The sequence below is a fragment of the Penicillium diatomitis genome, assembly GCF_028827545.1.
Source record: "Penicillium diatomitis strain IBT 30728 chromosome Unknown utg000002l_segment0_segment0, whole genome shotgun sequence".
Lineage (NCBI taxonomy): Eukaryota > Fungi > Ascomycota > Eurotiomycetes > Eurotiales > Aspergillaceae > Penicillium > Penicillium diatomitis.
This window is the reverse complement of record NW_026623174.1, coordinates 1,649,214-1,672,843: the sequence shown is the minus strand read 5'-3', so window position 1 is coordinate 1,672,843 and position 23,630 is coordinate 1,649,214. Positions and strand designations below refer to the sequence as shown.

Below are 23,630 nucleotides of genomic sequence, written 5' to 3'. Positions count from 1 at the left end.
TATATACATATTTAAAACCCCCTGTCGATACCCCGTTCGCGCATGCTAAAAACAACGCAACATAAATATCCCGAATCTAGCCGCTTGAAGAAATTCGACATGAAGATGGCTCGACAAAAGAGAGCCCCCAAAACGCCGGTTCAATGCAACTTGATAGAACCAAAAACCCCCCACGCTAAATATCACATCAACCCAACACGAAAGCATCTAGTCCCACACTGGGAACGCACTTCCACTCCCCAAGCGACTCGGGATCAAGACATATCCATGTCCTGCGCATGCTCTTGTAATTGCATGAAGATGTCATCATAATCAGCATCACTAAACGGAACATCCGGCTCGGTCATTCGAGATCTGTGAGCATTGCTTATTGACTCTTGCGCGGCTCTTTCAAAAGCTTCCTCCTGAGAGAGATACTCATCGAGGGCCCGCAATTCGTCCTCATCCACTGGAAAAGCGCAAATGTCAGCAAGTGAGTATGCGAGACCCCGAACGCGAACGAGAGATGGGAGGACAACCTACCAGGAAGCATCCCATCATCCTCAATATCCCGCTCAACCCCATACAAAGCCCCATCTGCCTCCCGCGCCATGCTCTCCTCCCACCTCCTCTTATCCGCCAAATGCTCCGCCATCATCATCTGCTCCCCGCGAGCTTCGAACCGCCCCGTATCTCGCTCACTCCTGACTCGATTCAAGAACATGGCCCGGGTCTTGGAGCGTGCAAGCGACGTCGTCCCCCGCATCGGGTTCGCAATCTGCGCCGCATATCGCTCTGCAAACCGCGATTGACGCGACGGGGTCGGCGAGGTGGGCGTAGGAGACTGTGGCGCAAATTTATTGTTTGGTTGGCCGGGGTGCGTAGGAGCGTTGGCCGGTTGGTGGGTCAATGGCGCGGGTGAGGAGGCGATATTAGTGAAGCTGGGAGATTGGGAGTGTGTTTGAGACGGTGAGTTGGAGCGAGATACGCCTGTGGAGGGGGAAAAAGGGTTGTGGTATCGGGGTGGTTGTTCTGTTTGGGCCACGGCACCGGCGGCAGAGGTAAAGGTAGGGAAAGAGATGGGCGAGGCTCCGGAGCGCATGGGCGTGGGCGAGCCCATTGTCCATGGGGGAGTGGCGGTGGTGGTGGTGCTGTGCGGACCAAGAGGCGATGGCCGGACCGGTGTATAGTGGCCTGTATGACGGAAAGGCTTCGTGGGTGTTGAGGGAGCGGGTTGGGCAGCGAACATGGTGAAACGTTTTGCGTGAGGATCACGCTTGCGGCGGGTGGTGGAACGACGATGATTTCGTAAAGAGTGGAGAATTGAAGATACAGAAGAGGCCGTTCCGCGGTTTCCTGAGTCGAGAGGGCAAGGTGTCTCAGGAGCAGCTTTGAGTGGAGCGTTCAACAATCGTCTGGACTCTGGACAAGCGTGGTCCGATCGAAGAAAGTTTAGAATTGAGAGAGGGCCAGTACGTCGTGTAGAGACAAGAATCGGAGACTGGGGCAAGTGGGGGGATGGTAGATTGGCAATGTATAAACTAAGTGCTGTTGAGAATTGAGAACCCGTTGGCAGTCCCGGACTGAGAGAGCGAGAAAGCGCCAATCAATTGGCATTTCGGCGAGGCGTGAGGAGCCGTCGCGACGCGCATCGCGTGAGCCACGTGACTGTCCCCGATCCGCTCGAATGTTCTTCCAATCTGGACGAGATGCTTTTGCATAATGCAAACTTTGCATCGTCCTCGTCCTCGATTTGGCAAGGATGAGCTGGTCAATTGACGCTCTCAAGCGGGGTTGCAGTTTCCCAGCGTTGTTTACCCCAGAAATCCCGATCGATTGCTCCCATGCTGGATCTTTTGCACCATGATAGTCACCCGCCTCCAAGTCGCGCACTCTGTACGTTCGCAAGCCGACGGCTCAAGTCTCAACGTCGGACACCGTACTCGGTACTCCGTAGCCCATTGAGGGACAAGCCCGATCACCGGGCTGATAGCGTCCGCCTTCCCATTCTAGAACAGCCACGAGTGATTAACTTTGCCCCCGCCTTTTCATCCCGTCAATGTCCGCCTGGAGTGAAGCACTATCGCATATACTGAATCTGATACGATGATCGGTGAACATGATCACTTGCGCCTGGTCTATTCATACACGCGATAGAGAATGCTCACATCTTCCGAGTGAATTGTCGTCCACCAGAGACTGCTGGGTTGGCGAAGTCCTACCAGACTTGTCGGACAGATAGACCGAGCGTAGCTTCGTAGCTGCGTAGCTCCGTAGCTCCGTAGCTCCAAATGTGTGACGTGGGTCAACTCGACGAAACCCCACGTCAAGCCGAACAACCCGTCCAGGTCTCCAGATCTCTCCACGTCAAACTGGCAGTGGATTCAGATTACCACACCTGCCTCTTCTTGACTTAACGTCTGCCTCGATCCACTAGTGAGATTGCAGTAAGGTAGCATAAAGGCTCTCCATCCCCCCAAGGTAGAGACAAGGTTGGAAAAGACTTCTCTACCTAAAATCTCACTCCTCCTCGGTCTTCTTGCTTTCAAGCCAATCTCCCGCATCCACAACCCGTCCGATCAGAAGTTGTACTCCAAGGAAACAACTCCAGAACTCCCCTCCCCTCCTCAAACCAATCAACATGGCCACCAACGCCTCCTCCTTCCGCCAACTAGTCGGCATACCATCCTCCAAGGCCTCCATCCACGACTCCACCCTCATCATCATCGACGCCCAAAACGAATACGCCTCCGGCAAACTCCAAGTCGACAACATCACCCCGAGCCGCAAAGTCATCGCCGACCTCCTCACCCGCTACCGCCAGAGCAACAGCCGGGGCAAGAACATCGTGCACGTTGTCCACGAGGTCCCGGCCGGCGCACCGGTGTTCACGCCCGAGACGCCCCTCGCCGCGGAATTCGACGAGCTGAAGCCACAGTCCGGGGAGAAGGTGGTGAAGAAGTCGTTCCCGAGCTCGTTTGCGCAGACCGATCTGCACGAGTATCTGACGGGATTGGGCGAGGTCGGGAAGAAGATTGTGTTGGTGGGGTATATGGCGCATGTCTGTGTGTCGACGACGGCAAGGGCAGGGGATGAGTTGGGGTATGATGTCGTGGTTGTGGCGGATGGGATCGGCGATCGTCATATTCCGGGGGTGCAGGCGGAGAGTTTGGTGTCGGTGGTGTTGTCCGAGTTGGCCGATGCGTTTGCGACGGTCCTTCGTGCGGCGGAAATTGTCGAGTGACCGACGGTAGATGATGAGGCTGCCAAGGTGTGCAGAACGCGTGTGTCTATCTAGTAATCTACTACTATCTAGCATGAGAATGACCATACCAGGCACCTCGGATAGTTTTCAATCTTGCTATGGAGCAAACGTTCCGTCGCCCATCCACTTCTTGCACAGGTGGCGGCCTCGATGTGCTGTGGTAAGGCAACATCACGTGGGTCTAGTCTAGAGGCGAGAGAGCTTTCACATGATGGACATATATTGTTGTATTACCTACAGAAATTGCAAGGAGAGCTCAAGGGTGTTGAATGTGGTCCCCTGGACCAAAGTGATGATGAGATTGTCCAGAGTTTGGAATAGCCGAGAACATGATGGGGAAACCCTAAGGAATGATGGCCCGAAGGATTAAAAAAGATGTTGCATGACACTCGACGGCGGATGAGAGCTCGACGGAGTAAGAAATCGCCGAGAGCAGGGATCGCCCAAAAGAGAGAGAGAGAGAGAGAGAGAGAGAGAGAGAGATGAAACGCTCAAAACAAGATGATCAAACAACAGAGCACGATATGTCTATGATGCTGGCAAAGGAGTGGAGCAGGCAGTCTGACAAGAAAAAGAGGCACAAGGTACAAAAAGGTATCCGCAACTGAGACAAGGGGGCAATTCAAATGGGATCGAGCAAGAAGAGAAGCACGCGTAGTCGTGACCGTTGCCTGCCCATCTCTGGAGAAAGCTGGGGAGGCACACATGGCATGGTGTTCATACATCAGAGAGAGGAACTTTTTTTGACACTGCGACAGAAGCGGTCGCACCGAAGCTCTGCGGCCGTCAACCTGCAATACAGATTGCGTGACTTGGGCCAAAGCCTGGACGTCCGTCATCTTAGAAATTGGATGCAGCGTTCACGGGACCTGGATTGTGGTATTGATCCAGCGTGTTCTTGAAGGGAGTTCCACTCTGAGTCGGACCCGGTACTTTCTCTCGCGGTCCACTGCCGACAGCGGTACCACCCATCAGATCGTCGTCTTCGTCGTTGAACGCGTCGCGACGCTTCTTTTGAATACGCCAGTACACCACGCCCAGTACACCAAGAAGGATGGCACCCCCGACACCGACAACCACACCGATAATGATCTTCTTGTCCGAGGAAGAGAGGCCGCTGTTGGAGGAACTCTTGCTACCGTTCAAGGAGGGATAACTGGTCACGGCGGAAGTCGAGGTCGACAGCATCACGGTGGGCTTAGTAGTGCCGTCCTGGGTCACCTCAGCGGTGATGGTCTTGACCACCACCGTCGAGCTGACAGAAGGCGTCGCTGAGGTGGTAGAATCTCCAGACGACTTGGAAGTGGTGGAGTGAGCTGTAGTTTGAGAGGCACCTGCAGCGGTGGTGGTGGTTGAGGCAGCATTAGGGACCGATGTGGTTGAGGAGGCGGCCTCCGCCGGGGTCGATGTCGTGGAAGAGGTGCTTGACGTGGTGCTAGAGGTGGTGGGAGCCACTTGGGAGGTAGTGGTTGTGGTGGTGGGAGCCGCAGTAGTCGTGGCAGGAGATGGTGAAGTGGTGTCCGCGGGTGAAGGCGAAGCAGCGGTGGTAGTGGTCCCGGCAGCCGTTGTGGTGAGGTCGTTGACAATACTGGAAGCATCGATGCTTTGAGCCGCGACTGCTGTCAGAAGCAGTACCTGAGCGAGAGCGGAAGCCTTGGAGAGACGCATGATGGGCGAGAAACCGGGTGTTCCAGGATGATGAGAGGTGTGTTGTCCAAAACGAGTGAGTTGAGTGAGTTGAGGAAGAACACGGAGATGCCAAAGGAGGAATTTCTTTCTCGGAAACGAGGGAAGAAGGGCCAAAAGCCGAGAGTGGGATAAAAGAAACGAGTGCAGGCAACCGGGCGTGTGCAGAAAGTCGGGAGGGATAAAAGGGAGGAGGACCCGTGAAATCCCAGGAGTGTCAGCTGGCGGCCAACACCAGCCCGTGTTGACGCTAACCCTCGATTAGGCTACGCCCGGCCCTAATTGAGTGGAGTCGCCCGTCTCCCAGGGACTCTCGGCTTTGCTGGCGCATGCCAAAGGATCAAATTGTTCATGGAATAATAATCACAGAGAGAGAGAGAGATCCCACCGAGCTGGCTATGCAGGACTGCAGGTCGAGTTTGCATATAGAATGCGGATGTGGTTGAGATAAGACGGATTCAGACCATTGTTCGTCACTTTCTCGGATGTATACGGTCATAGCGGCCACCCCATGCATGTGTATCTTCCAAGGGCTTGAGAAAAGCTGATTTGCATTACATGTTACAATATCCATAAACATTGGACACCCTTTGCATACGCTCCTAATATGTCCAGTGAGTGTATGAGTTTAGTGTCTGAGTGTATCAGTGTACTCCAAATCCTAGGTATTACATGATCATTATTATTATTGCATCGATTTGACAAGCGTGCCGGACACGCCACGAACATCGGGAGCGAATGAGTCGCAGCTCATGAGGCCGAGGGAGGCGACTTCCTCTATACCGTTTAATTACTTGCAGATACAGTAATCATAGGGACATCTGGATCCGCCGATCTGGTATGGATGGGACCTTGTGCTGTCACCTTCAGTGGGAATCAGGGTGGTCCAGTGATTGCACAGGTACACGGAGACTGCACGCCCACGGTATCATTTCTGGGTAGGGGCCTTCGAGTCTAGTACCACTACATGGAAGTTCTGAATTGGAGATAAAATGTCAGACCCTTGTTCGTCTACATAGCACATTCCCTCGTTATATAGAAATCTCTTCAACTCGCACAAGGTCAGTACAATGCTCTATTAGTGCTCTAGTAGTAGCCCGGATGAGGACAGTCATAGATGGCAGCAACAACTGCAAAGAAGAAGAGTACCTGTACTGGATTCGTACATCCTAGTTCTACAATATCCTGGGCGTGACCCAATTTACCCAATTTCACTATTTTACACTTTGGTAGGTAGGAGAGAATTTTGTCGTACGAATCAGCCTGGAATCAGTCGTGTTGGACCTCTCGTAAGTTATCTGCTCCCTTGGCTCTTCCCATCGACTCCCTCTCTCCCAACACCCGAGTTAGATCTGCATATATGAGACTCGGTGCCTATGCGCTTCCACACCCCCTAGAGATCTTGCCCTGGCGCGATCAGGCAGTCTCCTTTCAAGTCTGGCGGTTCCCTCGAGTCTTGAACATGAGTCAGCTCAAGTCCGTCTGAAGACTTGACGAGTGAGCGGAATTCGCCCATGTGAAACAGCGTCACCCCGTCGCCATCATCTCAGCCAGTCAGCCCCAAATTCCAATGCACCTTGTCTCCACCGACGCTCCCATCGACCGAAAACTCCGTTTCCCGAGGCCAACCAAGCCATAATTAGCAACGCGTCCACGACTGCAGTGGCGTTCACTTCCAATCAGTCTGCACTTCGGCCCTTTTGCACTCCACCAGAAACCTCCCTCTGGACCGACTCGGATGGGAGATGCTGCTCCATTCCCATGCTCTTATGCCCAATCATAATGCTTCTCTCTCATCCGATCGCACCGGTCATCAGTCTGTTGATGCCCAAGCAGATCTTTCAGAAGGATGATCTCGTGCATACAAGTGAACCCACGCCATACTTTATCTAAGGGTCATATTTGTCATGCTACACTACACACATGACCTACATACAATATTGGAGCCAGACTACTGCTGTCGATCAACCCCAGTAGAGCCAAATAGCGCTGGACGGGATCCCACTTATGACTCTGATTCATATCCGAACAGACTCCACAATACCATGTCAAGCCAAAGCCGCTAAGCCGACACACCCGGCCCCTAACGCATGGTAATTTTAGCTTGTGCAAAACCGCCAACTGCAAGGTGCATGTCTGGACGGTTCAAAGGGTCATGGATGCATGTACTACCAAGCCTCGATGGGAGGTTCTCGAACTTCACCACGGTCACATGTGGGAGTTGAAGATCATGGCCCTTTGCCATACTCTGAAGACTCAAGGTATGATACTTTTTTTTTCCTTGGCCCGCCACGCTTACGATGACTCGTGGATCAGAAAACTCAAAGTACTGCATGCCCATGGAGCCATGGACTGTGAAATACCATACTTGATCATCATTGATTCTCACTTCTCCAAAATGAACAATACCATTGCCAAGCCACGTAGAGTCTGTGCCGTCCAAACGCTTTTGTGCGGCGTGACTCTATGGAGCGACTCGACACACACACACACCCACAAGCGCACATTGGCCGAATGAGACCCGCCGTGGCGATCTGTAAGATAGTCTCAAGGTTCAGACTACAGTATGTGTGTATGTAAGTTACCTTTGTGTAGACTGTAGAGGAAGGCGGGTGAGGGTAGGATCTTAACCCCAAATGATACATGAACGGATCAAAAGCACCATAACCTTACAGCATACGATGCCACCACATGAATGCAATCCCGTATAATAACTGACCTTGAGCTGTAGTAGAATTGCCGCCGCGCTCGCTAGGGTGCCTGCTCGATCGGGATCATGCTACCGTAGCACGGGCGTCCATCTCCCCGCGACATTGATAGCGTAGAGGACCCAAATCCAGGTTAAAGTGCTCGTCTCCAACATATTCAGGCATCATAGACTTACCTGGCCCCCGTCATGCATATGGCGAGACCGATAAGAAACACAGTTTATAGGTATATGAGCGCGTCTGCACGATGTCTGTGGAGAGAGACGCGCGGCTTATGAGGAAAGTTGCAGGGTCTGGATTCAAAGCTTGCGTTTGGTACAAGTGTTAGCTACCAACGGCGGTTTCGGTTACGAATAGCCGCTTGGCTCAGGTCAGACTCGACATGTCGGATACTCTCAAATAATGAATTCCAACAGTTCACTGCAGTTGGCGAGTAAGCTGAGTTGATATACACAACAAAATTCCTCGATTACCATGTCCATCTTCGTTGCAACCATCTAATTTTGGCAGAGCACAGGAGTCATGAACCCCAGGTGCGTGCAGCACCTTATGGGTTGGTAGTCGGTGCGACACGTTAATCGCCACGGGCAGTCAACCACGCAACCATGAGAAATTCAAGGCTCATTGCCGAGTTCAACATTGATGGGACAACATACGAGCGGCTGGACCCCATCACGAATTACAGAGTGAAGATTCATATGTATTCGGGTATCATGCCTATTTGTCCTAACCTAACGCCCCGATGCGCAATCAGAAGAAAAAGACCATGCGGAACGTCACCGCATTCAGAGCTTGTTGGGAGGTTTGCCCTTCATCTGGTCTTTGATCTCTTCCTTGAAGTACCTCACAAATTTGCCAAGAGAGTCTGCAAAGTGCACGAGGGTCAGCGAGTTGTTGGGCCAAACTCAGTGCAAGAACATCCAGAGTACATACCGCCGTCTTGAAGGGATGTCCGTGATGGCTCTGCAGGGATTCCGTGACGGATCTGTTCCACTCGCTGGTGCACACGGCCGACCATTTGATGGAAGAGAGGGCTTCGGATAAGCTGTAAGAACTCATTCAGCATTTTGCACAGCGTGGAAAGTGGCCCCAAAGGGCGACGGAGTTCAATGGAGCGCATTTCAACGTACTCGGCCGTACAGCCAGACCTGTAGATCGAGAATCCAGTCAGCATCAATTTCAGGGGAGTGTCCGATATCAAGCTCATAGATCACGCACCTCCAGGGCCCGGAGTCCAAATAGATGGAAGACCATCTTGCTCCGCCAACAGCTTTCTCTGTCTTACTGTCTCGAGATGGCGATGTCGAGGCTGCGGAGGCGAGGAATGAAGCGGAAAGTCGGGGACAATTGTGGCTCCCGTCAGCACGTGGAAAGCAATCGGACAGGCTGCCAAGGCCATCATGCACGGGTCTCTTGCAGGTCATGCCGATCTTAGGTAAGCCCCGCACTAACTAACTACCGTTAGGTAGTTAACTGACGGTAGCTTAGGTGATTCCACTTGGAATGATCCCGTCAATTTCCCCGGCCACGACCAGCTCTGTCTATGACTGAATCGATCTTTGCGCTCAGTCCATGCTCTTAGTATCATTGGAGACTCGCTGTGGAAACTTCAACTGATCCAAAGCGGTCCTTTGAACAGATCCCAATAGTAATGACACAATAGCACACTCGGCAATTCTGCAAAAGTTCGTCTGCCCGCGATGAGGAGGAGAAGCAAAATCCGCGAATGGCGAGCTTTCCCGACAATCAAATCCCGAGAAACCTACGTCCTCGACATCCGTGATTTTGACCATGACCAAAGGTTGTTACACTTGTCGGCGACGTCGCATAATTTGCGATAATGGCCAACCCACCTGCCGAAAGTGTCGAGATGCGGGGAAAGAATGCCTGGGTTATCAGAAGCCGCTTGTATGGGTCAAGGGTGGCGTGGCCAGTCGAGGCAAGATGATGGGTCGCAGCTTCGACGATTTCAAAAAACCAGAAGGCAATACAGAAGCAAGGAAGGTTGGGAGAGATTACACGCCCACAGCCAGCAACACTGGCGGGGGCTTTGGCTTCATCACGATTGCCGAAGCATCCTCCTCCTCTGCAAATAGCTCACCGAGCGCTGGCACCTACACAAGCCCCGAATCCGATGAATATGCACAAGAATCGACAGAAGACAATATGGGACACTCCACTACCGTGCGCTCGGGACTCTCAGAATTGGCATCATCGAAGAATACGGACAATCGGTTGGTCCAGATGCCCGGGAATGGCTCTTTCTCGAGTTACAATTCTGCGCCATGGGGGCTGATTGATCCATTGCTGAAAGACATGAGTCAAGCCTCACGATTTTATATACATCATTGTATGATACTCTAGTGTCTTTTCTTTCCTACTGGTTCGTCCTTTGTACCAAGCAATAAGATTCAACTGACCATGATTCTAGATAATCAAAACATGGCACACGACTTCGTGGTATACCGTCAATCCAAAAACCCGTGGCGCAACATCATTCCCCTGGTCGGCGAGTCTCCACTTCTTGCACATGCACTCTGTGCCATGAGTGCTGTTCATTACTCCCTCATGTTGGACTCTGACTCGTCGCAAATGCCTTGGTCATCCAACAACCCTCTGACAAGGAAAGGTACACCTTTGTCACCTCATGATTTGCAAGCACTTGTCTTTCCAGCAAGTCAACGAAGGTCATCGTCTCAGGCATTCCAGCACTTTCTGGAATTCAAACAACGGACGCTTCATCAACTGTCCAAAGACTTGAGGAACCCCGTGATGCAGAGAGACGATCGAACCCTTGCTGCGATTGTAGTTCTCGCTTTGGTGGATGTCTTCGAGTCCGGGAGTGGAGCATGGAGCTATCACATCGAAGGAGCCAAAAAGCTTCTGAGAGATCGGCCGGAGAATCATCCAGGGCAAAGGATTCTAGACGATCTTGAAACCTTTGCGATCGATGGCTGTCTGATGTAAGATTTCATCACACCAAAGAATCCGTGACCGCTCCGTTGGCAGATGTTTACTGACCTGCGCATGCGCACCCTTTCAGTATGGAGATCATGGGCTCAACCCTCGCCCGCCCTGGAGCCCTGTCGAAACCCTTCTTCTCCGCCGCCATGGGTCCCGCAATGCTAAAACGTCTCGAGGAAACATCATGGGTTGGCTGCCCAGCCTACCTCTTGGAAGTCATCTTTTTCATTCACACCCTCTGGTATTCCGACTCCGAAGCCACGCTTGCCACACCACAACCGACCGCTCTGTCAGCCCTCATGCATCCCGGCCAACCTCTCACTCTAGACTCCTATCTCGCTCTCCTCCAAGGCATCCGCGAATTTGACCCAGTGGCCTGGGCCTATCACATGCAATCCTCCCACTTTCTTCCCGACCTATCCACCCGCATCGCCCTGGGCAAATCGTACCAAAACGCAGTCTATCTGTATACTAGCCGCGTTTTGAATCGAGCTCGAGCCGGCTACACCCCTCCCTGGGCGGACGTTGGCCTCCCTGCGGACCACGCCGCCACAGCAAGCGCCCTGCTTGAACACATTTGCTCCGTGCCTCACTCTGACCCGCACTTCAAATGCCTCATCTGGCCTACTTTCATCGCCGGTGCAGAGTGCCGTCGTCCCTCGCAAAGACCTCTCATCTTGGAAAAACTGGGGGCGCTGTATCACACCGTGACGAGCGTCAATGTGCAAAACGCAGCTTGGGTCCTGCGTCTAATGTGGGAAAAGCACGATCAGCGCCGGGAGCAAAAGAGCGACATGTCTTCTTACACGGACACAACAACCGAGCCGCCAGAAACACTCGACGCACTTCCCGATCATTCTCGAGCCGAAACTTACGACGAATGCGATGATACGTTCGACTGGGTTGATGAGTTGGACGAGTCTCGTCTGGACTGGCTGTTCATCTAATCCCAATCCCGCTTCGACAACGTCAATATATCGTAATTCTGTTCTTAATGAGAAACTTGGACCCTTGTTTACTCTATTCAAACGTAGTCATGTTCAATCAAGCACCTACATCTAGACTTTTCCAACAAAGTAGCCAGACCGTCTTCCCATGGATTTCATAGACTCCGAAGATAGGAAAACGGGGAGTTTCCTTACACGATAACCAAGGACCTAGTTTCGTTCACGGCGACAAGACCGAAACCAAGAGAACCAATTAGGCACCGGCTCACCTTTGAACAATCCTTTCATTCATGAGTTGTCCAAGCAAACTAGGCTGTGCTTTCTCTCTAAGACTAGACATACAAGCGGGTGGTCCTCGCCAACCCGAGTAAAACGACAGCACAAGCGGCAGCCACTGGGTTGGTCCGGGCAAGAGTACGAATGGGGGAAAAAAGACAAAAATAAAGAACAGGGGTATATCGGGAGGTGGGATTCAGCCAAGGACATTGAAGTGGGGGCGGATTTGAAGCTAGTAGAAGCAGAGGAAACAAAAAGTGCCTCGCCGGACGGAGGCAGAGGGTAGTCAAGTTTGTGGATGAAGAGTATTTTAGCCATAAAAGCGAGGAAAAGAGAGAGAGAAGAAGAAGAAGAAGAAGAAGAAGAAGAAGAAGAAGAAGAAGAAGAAGAAGAAGAAGAAGAAGAAGAAGAAGGAATATGAGAGGAAGGGGGAAAAAAGAAAGTTACAAAGAAAGTAGTTCACCTGCAGGTGAAGAGCGATGACCGCACGGTGGTAAAGAGATGACTGATGGAAGAATGAAGAGGTATCAATCGAGGGCCACCTGGCTCATGTACGTTTCGAAGCAACTTTGAAACTGGCTACCAGAGACATGCGTCAAGGTCAAGGCATCGCCGGGCCATCAAGGAAATGCTTCGGATCAAACCAGGGATGGGTAAAAAATGATCAAGGGAAGAAGTAGACTTAAGAAAAAGAAAAGGACAATGAGAGTTGAATAAGAGACCCCACAGGAGTTTCGACTCTCACAAGGAGAGGAAAGAAGAGAGCAAAGGTGGACAGACAAGACTGTTTTCAAATCTATGGAGCATCACGAAGCAAAGGAAGCAAGAAAAAATCGCTTGTCATTCGCAAATGCAAAACGCAATGACAATGATGCAGTGGGGGAATCGCAATGGCTAAAATTTTGTCGAGAGGGAGGGACGAGAAGTGATACGTCAACACAACACTCTCACACGACGAGAAAGGAAAAGAGACAGGAGAGAACAAAGGGGCTGTTGTGCTTGCGCCAGAATCAGGGCGGCCTTGATTGCGCAAAGCCTGGAGTACAACCCGGAGGAGGAGCAGTATGGACATGAGATTGTATAGTGGACACGCTTGAGACGCGTTCAAGGGCACTGATGATTTTCGCAAATTTGAAATAGACAAATGCCGCGGAACACCTCATTTGAGCTTCCCTGGTTTAGAAGACAGCAGCGAGCCCGTTCTTGGAGTGTCGCCTGCTGAACCTCTTCTTACCCTTAGTGGAGTCCGAGTCATTCGCTTGATGTTTCGTCAAGTGATTGCGCCCGGGGGGTGGGACATTGCTCTCGTTCTGTAACTCTGTGCTCCGATCGAGGGTATTGGAGTGACTAGAGAATCCGGATGAAAGGTCTCTAAAGGCATCCTCGGCAGAATATGAACCCGTGTTTGGTTGTAGGGAGGCCATCTCCTTGGCACGGTCTAATGTATCCAGCCATTCCTGTGTTGAAACCGCTGTCGCTCCCGTATTGCTTGAAGAAGGCTTAGGGTCTTCAAAGACCAGATGTTTCTCTTTCTGAGAGAACTGTTAGTCCGGCAGGTCTCACCAATCAAGAGAGAATCTTTTATTAAACCACTTACCGTATCGACAATCCACAAGGAGTGCCCCTTGCTATCCGTGGTGCTCCGGTAGTGTGTCTCTGGCGCGAGCAGCGAAACTTCAAGCTTTGCCTTCTTCTCGTCACCTCCGGCTGGAGCAAGAATGATCCGCGCGGACGAGGTGACCATGACCAATCGCGCTCGCTTCTTGGTAGTTGATCCGGAGAAGAAGCGGGAAAACTTCTTTGGAGCCTCCGCTTCGTGAGCTCCATTCTTCGAAGACAAGCTATGAGATTGGGGAGACGAAGTCACCACTAGGTTGCCCAGCTTGAGAATGCGTTCGTTCGCTCGACTCAAGACTGGGGACCACTCGATATCCAATTGACTGGGCGGTGGTAGCTCGGTGACCACGCGCGGGAGCACACGTGAGGGGTTGTTGTTATTGTTGTTACTGTTACCGGGAGCATTCGACGGCGCCGTCGAGATCACTGGAGGAAGGCTATCACCCCCGTCAGTTCCGTTGAGTTTGATGGGCTCTCGCGCCGGGGGCACGTAGGCTTTTAGTCGGGGGGCCTTCTGCTTCCACAGCTCCGGTCCCCAGGAAACTCCTTGAAAGAACTCATGGTTCTTGATATGCTCGATCTGGAGACGTCGCGCGGGGTCTAAGACCAGAAGACGCTCGACCAAGTCGCGGGCCACTGTGGGAAACCCAATCGGAAATTCATAGTCCAAGGCAACAATCTTCTGGAAGGTCTGATACTCATTGCTAGCTTTGAATGGCGGTCGGCCGGAGAGCAATTGATAGATGATGCATCCAAAGGCCCACAGGTCGCTCGCCTTGCATGCGTTCTTCTCCGTCAACAACTCTGGGCTCACATACTCGGCTGTCCCCACAAAGGAACTCGCCCTCTCCTCCTCCGGAATTTCGCTGGCGTCCAGTGGGGGCATCGAAGCCTGGTTCTCATCGAGCCGTCGGGGCTTGAGGATCTTGGCCGTGCCGAAATCCGTGATCTTCACATACATCTGATGATCGAGCAAGACGTTCTCCGGCTTCAGATCGCGATGAATGACCCCGCACCGATGCATATAATCTATCGTGTCGAGGATCTGAGCACCGTAGAAGCGCGTGCATTCCTCGTCGAACGTGGTCATGCGTTTGAGCACGCCGAGTAACTCTCCTCCTTTGCATAGATCCAAAACGAAGTAGAGGGATCGCTCATCCTGGAAGGTGTAGTAGAGGCGGACGATGCCCGGGTGATCGGTCAATCGGTTCAGCGTGTCCTTTTCAATGTTGACGTACTTGACCTTCTTTTCCTTGATGATGTGTCGCTTGTCGAGAATTTTGATGGCATACTCCTTGAGAGTTTGCCGATCCGTTGCAAACACGACCGTGCTGTAGGAGCCTTCTCCCAGCGTGTTGCCGAACGAGAAATCCCGCACACCTTTCTTGATAAACCGCGAGACCGTCTTTCCGTGGGCGTCGACTTCCTGCCTCACCGCGACTGCGGCACCGCGATCCTGCCAATCCTCACTGCTGGGCGCCGGTCCGTTCTCCATACTATAAGGCGTCCGCGACATCTGTGCGGGGTGTGCTCCGCGGGCGTGTGCTCGTGATGATTGCCGCAGGACAGCCGGTCCGTTCACGGGAATCTGTGTGGTCCGGTAGGAGCGATCGCTGTGAGAGTTGTCGCGCGCTAGAACTCCAGCTTGCAAGGCGACCGAGCCACCGCGCGTGTCGACCCGCGATAAAGGCACCGATGTTGATGAGGCGCCGGAGTCGGTGCGCATGCGGTAGGAGTTGTCGCGGTGCAGCACAGATGAGACGGAGCCGTTGGTATAGGCGGAGGAAAGGGGCCGAGTGGCGTGAGGAGGGGTCCCAAAAGCAGATGCTGGATACTGCTGATACGAGGCTGATGAGGTTGAGGCGGGCGGGGCGGTGTCGGAGGGATGTTGCGCAGGAGGGAAACTATACTCGGACGAGGCAGCAGTCTCGAGGGGCGTTGAGGGCAGAGTCGTGGAGTGGTCTTCGAGCGGCGCGGGCACCGGTGGAGTTGTTGATACCGACCCGTCCGGTTGATCCGTTGGAACCACGCTGGCTGTCTCGGACTGGAGGGGCGAGTCATCCGGGTTCGCGATACGGAGGCCTCCCAGCGACTGGGAGAGACTGATGTCACCGTTCATGTCGAGCAACTTTCACACGACAAACGGGCAAGCCGACTGTGAGATGGCCCCAGGAAAAAGGAAAAAAAGAAGGAATCGAACGACCAAGGACCACCGAGATCTGGATTTCAACCAAGAAGGGGTGTGGGACAACACAAGAGTCGCAAAAACAAACGGTGGATGATCAGGACCGGCGGGGACAATGGTTGGTTCGGGCAGTCAATGTAATTGTAAAAGGTGGACTCGCCAGGGGTACAAACGAGTCCGACAGACGGCCGACGAACTATGACGGCGACAATTGACACCGCGAAGACATGGCCCAGCAGCAGATGGAGGGGCGGTTAGCTGTCAAGGACGGATTCAGATGATGTTTTTTTTTCTGGAGAAAACAAGTCCCCAGGTCGGTGAGGAAAGGGGAGTTTGATGTGTGCTGCGTGGGTGTGGGGGCCTGGAGACGGGAGAGGAGGACCGAGTGACAGGCAGCACCCAGCAGAATCCTTTAGAAAGCGAGACAGAGGAAGCTTATAGAGAAGAGAGGGGGAGAGGGGAGCAAGAGGGGTGAGGCGGGCCTCGCGATAGCCGATGTGAACGAAAGAGAGAGAGAGAGAGAGATAAAGAGAGAGATGTGGAGAGATGGAGAGATGGAGAGAGAGAGAGAGAGAGGGAGACAACAGAAGACAGGGAGGTTCTCGAGGGGAAATGGAAGAAGAATCAGAAAGTTCAGTAGTAGGCAAAGCCCGCGATGAGAATGGGGTTTAGCTTCTTGCCTCGAACGGGGGGCGGAGCAGCTCAATCTTGATATCGCATCCGACACTCAAAATGGGGTCGATTACGCTCGAAGGGGGAAGAATTGGTATCAGACAGGATGGCCGACACGGTGCTGACGCTTTCTGTGCGTGGCTTTCTCTTTACGGCATCGGACTCGCAGACGAGCCGCATGGCGGCAGACGTCAGAGTCCTTGGGGACATGGATGGCCTCGGCATGCGTTCAGTCAGGGTGTCCCGTCTACAGTACGGGCAGTGCTAGGTAGAGATGTTTGAAGGGTCGAAATTAACTCGAAATGATGGGCATTTGAGTAGGAAACTGGTGATTGCAGTGGATCAGTCCAGGATGGCCATGAGATGATTATAGCCGGTGTCAGAAGAGATGGTACCGTCAACCTGACGACAGGCTGGAATGATGCGATCCAGTCTGCACTGGTCCAAAGCTGCCCGAATATGCAGATGTGTGAGGCAGTGAGATTCTTAATACAAGAGGTCACAGAAATATATAATAAAGATCAAATCTTTATGAATTTGTGGAGGACAGAACTCGCTAGATGTGTGTGTGGCTTATCTGGGAGGGCAACGAGTCATGCTCGTACACTTGAGCGGTACGTTGGTGGACGGTAGTTGAGTCAGTGAGTTTGACGGTTGACTGTCCAGCATTTCCTGTTTCAGCATCTGTCGCTCAGGTTCACCGTTGGTTGATCGACAAGATCTGGACGGAGACAGAGACAGAGATAGGCCGCGTGGATGGACACCTCGTGTACTTGCCCGAGTCGAGTTCTACACGGGGCATCTCAAGGCGCCAGTGCTAGAGGTGTAGTTATTCGCGGAATGGTACGTGTGGACTACCTAAGTTAGTACCTGCAAAGCAGTATCTCGTACACGTGGTCAGATTCGTTCTGTGCTAGAACCAGTCTATGATCGTAGGTAGTCTGCACATTTGTAGAATATCTGCTGTAAGCTGTCCCCCCCTGGGAAAGTTACTCTCAACCGAACAGTCATCGCTGAACAGGGGACACTGTGCCACTGTGAACGCTGTGCTGTGGGGCAAAGTAACAAGCAACCAGGTACCTTGTGTCTATTTCCATCGGCCGACCTGTGTTTGACCCAGACAATCTTCAGGTTCCTGGATCTCTCCGATTGACAGGATGATGGCGAGAATCCGCGCCACTTCATCTTGTATCGGTGTGATGATTGCAGCTCAAGAAAAGAAAAAGAAGGATGATCGTTATCCATGCTCAGTGTTGAGGCAGGTTTCCTCCTCGTCAATTGCGAGCTAGAACGGCACCAGTGCAGTATTCGACTGAAGGTCTACCAGCACTTTGGTAGCCGTCAGAGTGTAAATCATTGGGAGAGTGAACCGTGAAAAGCTCAGAGGAGGAAGAAGTATGTAAGTATCAAGTAGCTGCACAAGTGAGATTTTGCTTCCAAAGATCAAAGATACCTTGTACTGACAATAGTAGTAGACGTCGACCCCACGATGATAGCGGGCAGCTCAGGTGCTCCTTCTGTGAGATCCAACTGATCCTTCACACGCAACAACCTCATCTTCATACCTTGCACTTCAATCCGCGACCTCGACAAACACTGCCAACTTGGAATCACACAATCAACAGGTTTAAACCCTCTTCTCCCCTTCCTTCCCCACCCTCTCAGATCCTGATCATTTCATCCACCATGATACGTCGTCCGCCCACCGTCATCTCACTGACCGAGGATGATGTAAATTTCCACATGCAGCGGATCTTCGCTCGGTCCTCCACCGCCATAGCGGCTGACATCGGCCGACTCGACCTAGAAGATCCAGATAAAAGCGCTGATGCGATGCATCAAGACCAACCCAATCAGACACCATCGCCAGAGTCGGGCACCAAGCCCCAGGGCCGTGATACTCAACCTTCTCAAGGTCCGCGCAGCGATAAACGAAACTCGACCATGACCGCATCTGCTTCGACGGGGATCAGAACACCTCTCGCATCGACAACCGTCCGCCCAGCCTCCACGATGCGTGGCGTGACCCACCGAGCCTCTGCTGCTAATTTTGTCAACTCCAGTGGGGCTTCCATGGTCGATGCCGCCGCCGCCCATTTGGTGTCCTTCTATTCCTCACAGACTAATACTCCAACTCCAACGACTCGGACTCGAGAGGCCTCTCCCGCCTCACCTCAACGGATGCGTCTGACTATTCCTCCACAGGAATTTCTAGAGCGCCGGATCACTCTATCGCCAAGTAAGAAGAAAGGTACGTCGAGACAGCACACCTCTTGTCCAGCGCGCCAACGGGTGGACAGTGGACCGTGGACACTGGACCAGTGGACAGACTAAAGCTCACAAACGAGGACTCCTTGACGCAGATAATTGTCATCGCCGATGCAACACTCGAGATATTGCAAGACTCAATCTGAACTGGGATGGTTCGGGACTATCTCCTCCTGCATCGTCTCGAGAGGCGTCCACTCCTACTCGTGCGCAGCGAGAGCTAACCAATACCCTTGACTCACTGTGGAGTCAAGCCCTAGAGTCCTCAACTACACTTTGCGACGCAGAAGCGGAAGAAATGGATACCTTGCCCGAGCCAACGGTCGGTCACTAAACTCACAGAGCGGTCCAAGTCTCGCGCGTCTCATTCTTGAGACAATTCATGCAGTGCAAGAAGATAACTCTTTCGACATCAATCGACTATTCACTATGTATGGTTCTTATTCGAGTGCGCCTACCTACGACACACGGCGCAGACATTCTTCTTACTAACCAGGCCCATGTCATTGAATCACGCCCAAGGGCCACTCGCATTCTTTTCCATCAGCCGACCTTAACGTTTGTAAGTTTAGTCCAACCTCAGCTACACTCGGAATGGAGTCGGTGCTTCGAGCTGTTGCGTCGGCAGCATGGCACAAGGTTGAAGTCTGTCAGGCGGAAACCTCACATTTGACGGTCTGCCATGCCCACCCTCTAGTCTGTTGAGTCTATCTTACGGAGTATCAATACATCTTCTCCGCCAGTCAATGATCTCTGCCTTTGCTCATTCTCCCCATACTGCTTCGACTGTAGACAAGTTCCGAGATCACCATCTCAGTATATATTTTCTGGGAAACCACGTAGAGATTAGGTTTATAAAGACCCATCATAGATACAGCGAACATTATCTGTCAACGGCAAATACGTCACACTCATTCTCAGTGTCCATGCAGCACGCCAGCCGACTCCGGTGGATCTGCATACCTGACAGGAAGCTAGAAGTAGACCAGGGCATCACCCCAGTCCTTCCAATGGAAACAGAATGTCAAACTGTGGACCACTGGACTGAGCCGGAGCGTGTCTCTTCAATGCCCTTTCTCCAGGTTCACTTAAGGTTTCCTAGGCCTCGTCACATCCTGCACATCGAGTTTTCATCAATCTACACACTACACTACAGTACTACACTGTACCAGCCAAACGTCAGAAAGAGAAATATAAACAACCTCCAAACAAAACTCAAAGCTCAGGTATCAACCTGGCTTATACTAAGAGCCATTATGGACTTGTTCTGTCCACTCTCCGTGATGGGACAATGGTTCCACCGACGATCCAGTAGTTCACGCCAACAAGCCACGCGAATTTCGCCTCGAGAACTGCAGGTGAGCGTTTCGGTCTAGACCCGCCGATTTTCGGGTAGTTCGTAGTTTGTACATGGTTAGTACCCCCATAGAGTCCATACTTCAGGCTCCATAGAGGTTACCTTAGTACTGATGGAACTTGGTAGTCTATCAGGTTAGCCAGTTCAAGGCTAGATTAAATCACCTATGTTCAGTGGCATCATGATGTTAATAGCCTTGGTTTGGAGGAATGTTTACAGAAATCTGCCACTACGGATTTGAAAATTGATCGGCGTGCGAGAGACTGATGGGAAGAGGAACCACCTGCCTAAGCAGCCCTGATCGTTATGGAAAGATGCCGCGGCCTGCTGCTACACCTATACAACGGACCAGTCCCTTGAGAACGAATTGATTGTTGATATATTTTTCTACGTCACAATCTCGTCCGGAATAGTGAAAAGAGTAGTCGAATCGTAAAAATTGCTTCGATTAGAGCAAACACTGTCGTGTCAAGCAAGTCTAAAAAAAATTGTATATCGAGAAACCAGAGCCGAAAGCGGCATCCAGTTTAGACGGCAAGAATGCCCCCGGGAAAAATAAAAATGAATAGTGACGACAGATTGTTAGACATGGGAAGAATGGGTTGAGTAGGGTATGAGGGAGAAGAAAGAAAAAGAACCACTTGAAACGCCAACAAAGGTCATCTCCCAGATGTCGCTTCAGATGTGTCCCGCCTTCGCATGTGTAATTTTTCCGTGACAATGTGGTCTTCGTGCAGTCAAATCAACGTGATAGAAAAAGCTAGGGGGGAGAGAAATAAGCCGTTTCAAAGGATGAAAAGGAGATAATGTGATGGCAAACCGGGGGGAAAAAAGAAGGGCGACGTAAACAAATCCTCTACTGCTGGGTCTTCTTGGCGAAGATCTGGGCACCGTCGACCAGACGACGCTCGGTGTTCTGACGACCGTTGACAAAGTCGGGGTAGTTGAGGGTCAGTTCAACGGCACCGTTGACAATGTTGTCAACAGCCTCCACACCCAGCATGAAGGAGTGATCCTGGTTACCGACCTCGTACCGCCAGCTACCAAAGCGACCACGGGACCAGATACCCTTCTCCTGCAGCTTGGGTAGGATCTGAGTAAGAGCACCCTCACGCTCCAGGGAAGGAGTAGGGTAACCGTGATCGAAGCGGCGGTGATAGGTGGAAACGATCTCGTCACCGGGCTTGAGCATATCGGTGTTGACCAGACCCTGAATGGACTCAGCCAGAAGGGTCTCGTGGTTCACGGGCTTCATGCCGGACTCGGAAGCCTCCAACATGATGGACCAGTAAGGGCCCTCCTTGGCCTCGGTGCTGCTGGGCTTGGAACCATCGGCCAACTGAAGGGTGGGCAGCTTCTTGGAGGCGTCGGGCTGATTGTAGGGGGAGTAGTTGGAGAAGATGGTGGCACGGTAGAAGGGGCAGTTGTCCTCGGGGAAGTACAACCAGCACTTGTCACCGATGCGCTCGGGACGGGCACCACGGATGCCGACACCAATGACGTGAGTGGAAGAGTAGTAGAGCTGCTTGGTCAAGGGCATGAGCTCCTTGTCATCCATGGCCTCGACGAGGAAGTCAACGGCCATGGTGGAAACAAGCTTGGAGTAGCCGATGACAGTGCCGTCGGCCAGAGTGACGGTCTTGTTGTTGGCGTTGACCTTGGAGACCTTGCCCTTGTCACCGAAGCGAGTCTTCTCCTTGGGGAGAGTGTTGGCAACGGCGATCCAGATACCACCGGTTCCGTCGCGAGCGGGGAAACGGAAGGTAGCGTTGGGGCCCCAGTTACCAGCGGTCTTGTTGAGGATAACGTTGGTGGTCACAGCCTTGAGATTAGGGGCGGCGACACGCTCACCAAGCCAAGCACATTGCATCTACAGCGCAGAGTCAGACGTGGATCCCGAGAAGAGTTGGGGTTCAAAAGAAAAAAAAATAGCGCCACGTACCTTGGTGGTGGGAACGGCCCAAACCTTGTAGTTGTAGGGACGCATGAAAAGGTCAGCAATACCAGTACCCATCATACGAACAATCCACTCGTCAAAGTTCTTGGGCTTGGTGTTGGCCACGCGAGCCTCCATGGCAGCGTCGATCATGCCGTCGATGCACTTGACCTGCTCCTCCTTGGGCAGCATGGAGATGTTGTTCTGGAAGGGGTAGGGAACCCATTGCTCCTTGCAGCGAACGTAGGAGATACGCTCGTGGGTATACCAGTCGTCCTCCTTGGGGAGGGCCTCGTCGATGCAGTCATCGAAGTACTTGTAGTGGGAGAAGATGACGTGGCCACCAACGTCGTAGAGCTGCCGAGACAAGGTAAAACCACGTTAGAACCACCGCCAGGAGGATGCCGCCCTGTTTCCGCTGTACTCTTCGGTACTCGCAAGAAGATCGGGGAGCAATTGGTCGAGGAGATCAGGGGGGAGGGGGGCAAACTTACGAAGCCCTCGTCAGTGGTGTCGGTGGAAGCGAGACCACCGGGGGTCTCGTTGGAGTCGATGATCAACCAAGAGGGGCCATCCTAGAAATCGCAGAAGTCAGTCCTGTCGCACAACGCAATTCAGGCCCGTAGCACCTCTTCAACGGTCGAGAGATGCTGATTGACCCCGCTGCCGCTTATTTTGATTTTTTGACAGCTCCTTCTGCTCCCACGGAGCATGGGGACGAGGGGTCAAGCTTCACAGCCCAAAACAACAAGGGAACACATCCAAGCCCAGAAGGGCTAAAAAAAAAAGAACAGTCGAGACTCACAATCTGATTGAGACGCTTGGCCGCACCCAATCCAGTCGGGCCAGCACCAATGACGAGAACGTCGACGGTACTACAATTGTGAAGGGGTCAGTCTCGGGGGAAATTTTGCAGCTAGTCGTGGGAGGGGGCACGGTGTTTCGTCGACGAGGACAGCAGCAGCTCTTACATGTCGGGGTGGGTCATCCTGCCTTGAAGGAGGTCCTGGAAGCTGGGCACGCGTTTAAAGGTTCGACGAGCGATGTTCAGCATAAGAGAAAGCAATGGCAGCAGAGAAACTGCAGAATGTCCCGGCTAGAAAGGAAGGAAGGAGAGATGGATAAAAGGAGGAGGGAGAGGGGGAGATGAGAAAAGGGAGGGGGGGGACCGCTGGGTAGATTAGAGGAAGTGGACACAACCGCATGGAGTCATGGACAAGCAGTGGTCTTGTAGGATCATCGGGGCCACCTCACCTGGGTCCGTTGGAGTGTTGGACCGCCAGTTGGTCTGTGGTTCGCACGAGGAATTGGGAATTGGAAATTGAGAATTTGTGGATTTTTTGGGTTAGTATTTGGCAACGCGGAAGCTTGCCACTGCACTGTTGCTACTAGGCTTTTTTCGCCCGGTACTTTTGTATTCTTCTTTTCTCTTTTTTTTGGTGGTGATGCTCAGATGCAGGACTCGCCCGGGAGTACTTACTCAGGTACTAGTACTAACTAACTACAATAGTAGGGTTGAGGGGGAAGAAGAGCAGTATCGAGGACTTTGGGTGCATCACCGCCGGTGCAGGTGGAGAGCCACTCTCAATGTCACCATATGGTGGTTCATACTTCATAGAGTGTTACTGTGTGTTACTGTGTTCAACGTGTTGAGTCTGTTGACTGTCAACTATTGACCACCTGAGGTACCGAGTACCCTCTGCCACTGCAGAGTGCAAGAGTGCAGCACCGCCATCACTGCCCTTTTGCCCCTGGTGGGCCGTTTCCTCT

The 23,630-nt window shown here is 52.4% G+C and overlaps 8 protein-coding genes across 8 annotated transcripts; 3 read left to right on the top strand and 5 right to left on the bottom strand.

Annotated features, from left to right (window-relative positions):
• Positions 1–254: 254 nt before the first annotated feature.
• Positions 255–1,228, bottom strand: N7539_001701 (uncharacterized protein; the record flags this gene model as incomplete). The annotated part of the gene is made up of 2 exons (XM_056931304.1): positions 255–448; positions 523–1,228. 2 exons carry the CDS (start codon positions 1,226–1,228, stop codon positions 255–257), a joined length of 900 nt encoding a protein of 299 aa, XP_056793335.1.
• A 1,392-nt stretch (positions 1,229–2,620) lies between these two features.
• On the top strand, positions 2,621–3,223 carry N7539_001700 (putative isochorismatase family hydrolase; the record flags this gene model as incomplete). The annotated part of the gene is made up of 1 exon (XM_056931303.1): positions 2,621–3,223. The coding sequence occupies one exon, from the start codon at positions 2,621–2,623 to the stop codon at positions 3,221–3,223; it is 603 nt and encodes a 200-aa protein (XP_056793334.1).
• An 861-nt stretch (positions 3,224–4,084) lies between these two features.
• midA (putative cell wall protein) lies at positions 4,085–4,912 on the bottom strand (the record flags this gene model as incomplete). Its single annotated transcript, XM_056931302.1, has 1 exon — positions 4,085–4,912. One exon carries the CDS (start codon positions 4,910–4,912, stop codon positions 4,085–4,087), a length of 828 nt encoding a protein of 275 aa, XP_056793333.1.
• A 3,511-nt stretch (positions 4,913–8,423) lies between these two features.
• Positions 8,424–8,892, bottom strand: N7539_001698 (uncharacterized protein; the record flags this gene model as incomplete). Its single annotated transcript, XM_056931301.1, has 4 exons — positions 8,424–8,503; positions 8,572–8,683; positions 8,769–8,786; positions 8,857–8,892. 4 exons carry the CDS (start codon positions 8,890–8,892, stop codon positions 8,424–8,426), a joined length of 246 nt encoding a protein of 81 aa, XP_056793332.1.
• Positions 8,893–9,429: 537 nt separating this feature from the next.
• N7539_001697 (Zn(II)2Cys6 transcription factor) lies at positions 9,430–11,549 on the top strand (the record flags this gene model as incomplete). Its single annotated transcript, XM_056931300.1, has 3 exons — positions 9,430–9,988; positions 10,070–10,601; positions 10,682–11,549. 3 exons carry the CDS (start codon positions 9,430–9,432, stop codon positions 11,547–11,549), a joined length of 1,959 nt encoding a protein of 652 aa, XP_056793331.1.
• Positions 11,550–13,003: 1,454 nt separating this feature from the next.
• Positions 13,004–15,561, bottom strand: N7539_001696 (PDPK1 family serine/threonine-protein kinase; the record flags this gene model as incomplete). Its single annotated transcript, XM_056931299.1, has 2 exons — positions 13,004–13,357; positions 13,423–15,561. The coding sequence occupies 2 exons, from the start codon at positions 15,559–15,561 to the stop codon at positions 13,004–13,006; spliced, it is 2,493 nt and encodes an 830-aa protein (XP_056793330.1).
• A 2,424-nt stretch (positions 15,562–17,985) lies between these two features.
• On the top strand, positions 17,986–18,713 carry N7539_001695 (uncharacterized protein; the record flags this gene model as incomplete). The annotated part of the gene is made up of 2 exons (XM_056931298.1): positions 17,986–18,550; positions 18,622–18,713. The coding sequence occupies 2 exons, from the start codon at positions 17,986–17,988 to the stop codon at positions 18,711–18,713; spliced, it is 657 nt and encodes a 218-aa protein (XP_056793329.1).
• A 2,067-nt stretch (positions 18,714–20,780) lies between these two features.
• Positions 20,781–22,848, bottom strand: N7539_001694 (protoporphyrinogen/coproporphyrinogen oxidase; the record flags this gene model as incomplete). Its single annotated transcript, XM_056931297.1, has 5 exons — positions 20,781–21,794; positions 21,867–22,217; positions 22,355–22,435; positions 22,666–22,735; positions 22,832–22,848. 5 exons carry the CDS (start codon positions 22,846–22,848, stop codon positions 20,781–20,783), a joined length of 1,533 nt encoding a protein of 510 aa, XP_056793328.1.
• Between the last annotated feature and the right edge of the window lie 782 nt (positions 22,849–23,630).